The sequence below is a fragment of the Penaeus vannamei genome, chromosome 13 (genome assembly GCF_042767895.1).
Source record: "Penaeus vannamei isolate JL-2024 chromosome 13, ASM4276789v1, whole genome shotgun sequence".
Lineage (NCBI taxonomy): Eukaryota > Metazoa > Arthropoda > Malacostraca > Decapoda > Penaeidae > Penaeus > Penaeus vannamei.
The window spans coordinates 29,570,442-29,577,941 of NC_091561.1; the positions used below are offsets into that span (position 1 = coordinate 29,570,442).

General features: G+C 45.3%; 1 protein-coding gene across 1 annotated transcript in view; it reads right to left on the minus strand.

The window, feature by feature from the left end:
• Window positions 1–1,186: 1,186 nt before the first annotated feature.
• The window catches only part of LOC113799984 (isatin hydrolase), a 7,140-nt gene continuing 826 nt past the window's right edge, over window positions 1,187–7,500 (minus strand). The window contains exons 2-5 of the mRNA XM_070129157.1: window positions 7,267–7,391; window positions 5,540–5,746; window positions 3,892–4,079; window positions 1,187–1,816 (exon numbers count right to left, since the gene is read on the minus strand). Of these exons, the coding sequence (XP_069985258.1) occupies window positions 1,607–1,816; window positions 3,892–4,079; window positions 5,540–5,746; window positions 7,267–7,391 (730 nt within the window). The 3' untranslated portion in view covers window positions 1,187–1,606. The remainder of the gene's footprint in view (window positions 1,817–3,891; window positions 4,080–5,539; window positions 5,747–7,266; window positions 7,392–7,500) is intronic.

Here is a 7,500-nt window from a genome sequence, read left to right on the forward strand (position 1 = left end):
GTCATTAAATGAGAATCTAAATGGTGGAAAAATTCAAATCATTGTATGTCCTGGTTATCTGAAAAGTATTTCTGGCCGTTTCTTTGTCATACTTATGGCACGAATACAGAAAGATGTATTCTTTATTTTGCTTATGTTATTAAAACCAATTTTAAACAAAATATACGTACTGAATGAAATAGTTATAAGCAATAGTAATATCTCATCGATTGTAAAAGGATACATATTTTTTCCAAGAAACAAAAGAGCTTGACAAACGAGAATATAAGACACATGTTTCGATTCACTCTATGTCAGCGCAAGAATTATTATGGAACAGGATTTAAAGCCCCATTAAATCTTCCATACAGATAATATTTCTACAAGACATTATCCTTGGCCCGCACAAACCTGCCCCTCATCAATGTCAGGTTGCATGAAGTTAGGCAAAAGTTATGCGATATAACTCCCGGGCCTCAACTTCATTTCGTGGAAAAGTTTCGCGAATCATTTATTATTCTGTGCAGCTAATATGACCAAAAAGCCAAATATCACATTGTAGTCACCTGAGATTTCCCTCCGCAGATGAGCTCGTTTCAAATTGCAGGGAGAAAAATGTATGTTGCGAACATCTTTTGATTTTTATTATTATTGTTTTTTTAGGCGATAAAATATTTCCGTTTTCTCACTACAGTAGAAACAAGAAAGCCGTGTACAATATTCATAGAGAAATAAAAATTATCGTATCAATAAAATCGTATTGAGAAAAACAAACCCTTATGCACTGCCGTTTTGTTTTCTTTTATCATGAATTAAGTTTCTAAACAACTTTTGTCATCAGCAAAGTTGCCATGAAAGCATCAAGGCGGATTCACAACAGAACTCCTGCAAACTTGGGGTCTGATCCTGTTAAAAAGTTAACTATTGGGAATCAAACCTTGACTCTTCGTCTGTCTTTGACCATGCTCTTAGGCTACTTACTCAGGTTAACACACATACATGCGAACGCACACATGCGCACATACACACTCAGGCATGGACACTCACAACCACCCACCCACACGCCCCTTCTCATCAACATATGTACAAACACACACACACACACAAACGTACACACACTCACACACACAGCCTTTCTTTGTTTGTAACTATATGTATCCAAGGAAAATGTATTATGATACATAATATATATAATAAAAGCCTGTCATATGTTTTCTACTCTTTAATTACATTAAAAATTCCAGAGACAATTTATTAGCATTTACATGAACACATTTCCTGAGTCATTTTCTTCATTAAAAATTAATAACACATATATGCAAAATAAACCTATCTAAAAACAACAGATGCAAACCTCTTTTTTCATATATTACACTGAAAATATTCATGTCAACTCAACCCTAATATTTTTTTCCCCATAAAATTTCTTGTTCTCTGCTTTTGCTGACACCAGAAAATAATACCCCCCCCTCCCCCCCAAAAAAAAAAAAAAAAAAAATCTCACTTATTACTCTGGAATAAGAAGCTACGCCTCAAGACCCAAGCCCCGGGAGTTGCACGCCCATCTCGCCTACGGACGCCCATGAAGTCTCCACACGCCCATCCAGCCCACGGCCGCCCATCCAACCTAGGCGCCCCTCTTCCCGAACACCGCCGCGATCAGGACGGGCAGGAACACGGGCAGGAGGGTGGCCAGGGACGCGCCCACGTTCCTGGAGGAGGCGCTGGCGAGGGGCTCGGCGCGCTGGTCCAGTTCGGCGACGATGCGAGCGGGGGCGCCGCTCCCTCCGCCGATCCGCATGGGCAGGATGGTGACGCGGAAGCCCGAGGGAGGAAGCTGGGGGGTTGGGGGGGAGGGGTGAGTGAGGTTAGATTGATTTTTTAAATTATATGTGTATGTCTTTTCCTGGTCATTCCCTTCGTTTTCTTGTTTTATTTCTCTATAGTTGTTTATCAGATTACCTGTCTCTGTTTTCTTCTTCTCTCATTCTCTCTGTCTCTGTCTCTTTCTCTCTCTGTCTTTCGAAGCAGTTTCCTCTTCCTCTCTCTTTCTCTTTCGCTTCCTCTTCCTCTCTCTCTGTATCTTTATCTGTATGTCTCTCTCTCTCTCTATATATATATATATATATTTCTCTTCCTATTCACCTCTCTTCCTCCTCTCCCTCTCTTTATTACTTTCCATCATCCTTCTTCCTATCTTCTGAATCTCCCCTTCCTTCCTGCATTATTCTGTCTTCCCTCTTCCCCACATGCATTCGTTTTTTCTATAAACCGCAATTACTCCACCTCCCGCCCACCACCACCTGTCCCGCCATTCTTTCACCCACCCAACCCACCCATTCCAGAACACCCACACAAACTGTATTCCCCAAACACCAAACTCTTTTCACCCAAACGCTCTTTCTTTCAACCAGCACTAACCCACTTATCCTTATAACACCCACCGAATCATTTACTAACCCTCAGTCCACTCATCTTCCTACTTATTCACTTTCTCACCCGACTAGTCACTCATCCAACTACCAACCTATTCATTCGTCCACCGACCCACTTACTCTCCAACTGACCCACTCATTCATCCATCAGCCCACTCATCCCGCCGACACACTCACCCGCCATCAACCCACTCATTCACCCACCGATTCACTCACCTAACAGCCCACTCATTCACCCACTCACTCACTCATCTGCGAGCCACTCATTCACCCACCGACCCACTCACTTAACAGTCCTCTTATTCACCCACTCACTCACTCATCTGCGAGCCACTCATTCACCCACCGACCCACTCACTTAACAGTCCTCTCATTCACCCACTCACTCACTCATCTGCGAGCCACTCATTCACACACCGACCCACTCACCTAACAGCCCACTCAGTCACCCACTCACCCACTCATCTGCGAGCCACTCATTCACCCACCGACCCACTCACCTAACAACCCACTCAGTCACCCACTCACTCACTCATCTGCGAGCCACTCATTCACCCACCGACCCACTCACTTAACAGCCCACTCATTCACCCACTCACTCACTCATCTGCGAGCCACTCATTCACCCACCGACCCACTCACCTAACAGCCCACTGAGTCACCCACTCACTCACTCATCTGCGAGCCACTCACCTAACAGCCCACTCAGTCACCCACTAACTCACTCATCTGCGAGCCACTCATTCACCCACCGACCCACTCACCTAACAGCCCACTCAGTCACCCACTCACTCACTCATCTGCGAGCCACTCATTCACCCACCGACCCACTCACCTAACAGCCCACTCATTCACCCACCGACCCACTCACTTAACAGTCCTCTCATTCACCCACTCACTCACTCATCTGCGAGCCACTCATTCACCCACCGACCCACTCACCTAACAGCTCACTCAGTCACCCACTCACTCACTCATCTGCGAGCCACTCACCTAACAGCCCACTCAGTCACCCACTCACTCACTCATCTGCGAGCCACTCATTCACCCACCGACCCACTCCACCCACCGACCCACTCATTCATCCATGAACCCACTCACCTAACAGCCCACTCATTCACCCACTCACTCACTCATCTGCGAGCCACTCATTCATCCACCGACCCACTCACCTAACAGCCCACTCAATCACCCACTCATCTGCGAGCCCCTCATTCACCCACCGACCCACTCACCTAACAGCCCACTCATTCACCCACTGACCCACTCACCTAACAGCCCACTCATTCACCCACCGACCCACTCACCTAACAGCCCACTCATTCACCCACCGACCCACTCACCTAACAGCCCACTCATTCACCCACTCACTCATCTGCGAGCCACTCATTAACCCACCGACCCACTCCTTCGCCCACCGACCCTCTCATTCATCCATCAACCCACTCATTCATCCATCAACCCACACGCCCTTTACCTTATGCATATTAGCGACGTTCTCCAAGCCAAAGAGATTCCGCGAATACATAGCCTCGTGGGCGCCGTATCTCGTGGAATTTCCCACGTCCACCGAAATCGTATCAACGCCCACGCCCACGATGCCGGTTCTGTGTCCGTGTCGCTGTCCGTGGGTGGCTAGCCAGGTCGCTGCTTCCTTGCTCAGACCTGGAAGGAGTTGTGACGTCATGAAAGACCTTGCTCAGACCTGGAACGAGTTGTGACGTCATAAAAGACCGTGCTCAGAAATGGAACGAGTTGTGACGTCATAGGACACCTTGCTCAGACCTGGAAGGAATTGTGACGTCATGAAAGACCTTGCTCAGACCTGGAATGAATTGTGACGTCATAAAAGACCTTGCTCAGACCTGGAACGAGTTGTGACGTCATGAAAGACCTTGCTCAGACCTGGAACGAGTTGTGACGTCTTAGAAGACATTGCTCAGAATTGGAACTTGTGACGTCATAGAAGACCTTGCTCAGACCTGAAACGACTTGTGACGTCATGAAAGGAGTGGCCCGAGTGTGTGCATATGGAAAGCAGAAATTGCAAGTGGAGGGTTAAAGGATATCTTTTTTTTGGTGGATGACAGTTCTATAATTTGGAAATTGTGTTGTCCCCGTAAGGTTTATGTTGTCAGTAAAATATTTTATATCATCCATGTGAGATTTATACTCTCTAAATTATTTTGATATATGGTGTATATATGGTCCATAACATCAGTGATTTATTGTCGTAAAATTTATATTCTCTGTAGATTATGTTGAGTTTATATTTATATTTATTTATATGTTTAAATTTATATTTATTTATATGTGTTTATATTTATATTTATTTATGTTTATATCTATATTTATTTATATGTAAGTTTATATTTATATAGCTATATTGTCCACCTACGATCTATATTAACGGTAAATCGTGTCGTCTATCCAAGTTTTATGTCACTGACGGTGAAAGAGTGATATGTTTTAAGTCATGAGGAGGAAATCATATTTTATCATCTATTCACAATATGATTTTGTCATTGTTATTATTAAACAACGAAATATATCGAAATCAAATATATGTTTTCATTAACTGACTCTATGATTTATAACCTCCAGTCCGCAATTTGACAAGATTAATAAACACATAACTGCAAATTGCATTTATAAATATACTTGTTAGTTCAGCTGTCTGTGTATAAAATGTAAGCGGACTAATAGTCGCAAATAATGGCATTGTCCTGATATTGACAGATAATATGATAAAAGGCATCATAGATCGATAAATGATAACAAAAAAGGTCAACAACAACGGAGGCAAAAAAGTAAGTAAAAAAGAAATAAAGGATGAACAAATGAATACTTACCGCTCAGTCTAAGAAACAAATACGCCAAAAAACAGCAACAGACGATAAGCAAGAAAGAAAATGTGAAAATGATTATAAACAAAGCTGATAACGAGAAAAAGCAAGCAAGCAAATAAATAGATCAACATATAAAGAACATATAAACCAATGAATGAAAAAATGAGTAAACGCATGAACAGACATATGATTAAACACTTGAATAAGTAAACAAACAACACCCTTGCACCCGAAGCCCAACCCAAGGGCGCCACAGCACAGCCCCGCCTCGCCTACCGGGGAAGTGGTTGGTGTTGGTCTCGTCCACGTTGGAGTAGGCCTGCATGTCGCCGCTCTTGAGACCCCAGCCCGTGCGGACGAGGACGAGGGTGTGGTCCGGGATCACCCCGTGCACCTTCTCCCAGGCTTCGAGGTCACCCACCGAGATAGGGTAGTCGATCTGGCCGGACCGCGCGATGGCCTGGGACACGTCGATGACCACAGCTGCGGCCGGGGAAAGGCGCTTGGGTTGAGTTGTGGGGTGTTTGGGGGGTTGTTAGGGAGGGTTGCTGATAGTTTGGGATGGAGGGGTTAGTAGTATGGGTCGTTAACAGGAAGGGGGTGGAAGGTTGGTACTATTCTTCTTCTTCTTCTTCTTCTTATTATTATTATTATTATTATAATTATTATTATTTTGGCGGGGGAGGGGGTTGTTAAGAATTGTTAAATTTTGCAAATGGGTGGAAGGATTGTTGGTAAGTTTTGAGGTATGAGTTATCAAGGGTTGTTAGCAGCAGTTGGTTGCTAATAACGGTGTGATATCTGGTATTTTGGTTTAATTCCTTGCAAAAAAAAAGATAATAATGCCTGGTAAATTGAGAATATCATAGTGGAAATGGGAAGAATATTTTTGCAGTTCACAGGTATATAACATACTCAGAAAGGGTAGATTGTCTATCATCTTCAAACACAAGAATAAACAACACCACACACTCTCTCTAACTCCCTCCCCCTCTCTTCTTCTCTATCCCTCTCTTATTCTCCCTCCCCCTCTCTCATTCTCTCTCTATCTCCCTCCCCCTCTCTTCTTTTCTATCCCTCTCTCAATCTCCCCCCCGTCTCTCATTTTCTTTCTATCTCCCTCCCCCTCTCTCTGTCTCTGTTTGCCTGTTTCTTTTTTTTTTTCTCTCTGTCTCCCTCCCCTCTCTCATTCTCTCTCGCTTAATCTTACTCCCCCTCTCTCATTCTTTCTCTCTCTCTCTCTCTCCCTCCCTCTCTATCTATCTCCCTCCCACTCTATCTCTCTCCCTCCCTCTCTCTCTCTGTCTATCTATCGCCCTCCCCCTATCATTCTCTCTCTATCTCCCTCCTCCTCTATCATTCTCTCTCTCATTTTTCTCTCTCTATCTCCCTCCCCCTCTCTCATTCTCTCTCTCCCTCCCCCTCTCTTCTTTTCTATCCCTCTCTCAATCTCCCCCCCCCCTCTCTCATTTTTCTCTATCTCCCTCCCCCTCCCTCATTCTCTCTCTCCCTCCCTCCCTCTCCCTCTCTCATTCTCTCTCTGTCTCTGTTTGCCTGTCTGTCTCTCTTATTTTTTGCTCTCTCTTTATCTCCCACCCCCTCTCTCAATCTCCCTCCCCCTCTCATTCGCTCTCTCTCCCTCCCTCCCTCCCTCTCTATCTATCTATCTCCCTCCCCCCCCCCCATCTCATTCTCTCTCTCTCACTCTCCCTGCCTCCCTCTGTATCTATCTCCCTCCCCATCTCTCATTCTCTCTCTATCTCCCTCCCCCTCTCTCATTCTCTCGCTGGCTCTGTTTGTCTGTCTGTCTCTCTTATTTTTTCTCTCTCTTTATCTCTCTCCCCCTGTCTCATTCTCTCTCTCTTAATCTCCCCTCTCTCATTCTCTCGCTCTCTCCCTCTCTATCTCTCTTTCAATCACCCTCCCATTCTCTCTCTCTTAAACTCCCTCCCCCTCTCTCATTCTCTCTATCTCTCCCCCTCCCGCCTCCCTCCCTCTCTCACCGGGCACCCTCCACAGCCGGTCGAGGGGGATGTCGCTGACGCCCCACCGGTCCTTGGCGAAGTGCACGGGCGCGTCCAGGTGCGTCCCGGAGTGCTCGGACGCGCAGAACTCATTCAGCTCCACCCTGGACCACGAGGAGAAGGTCATTAGGTTATAGTTGCGATTACACCATACAAGCATTAAGAAACTGTTGGTGTATGTTCAGGAATGAAATGACAAACTATAATTACGAT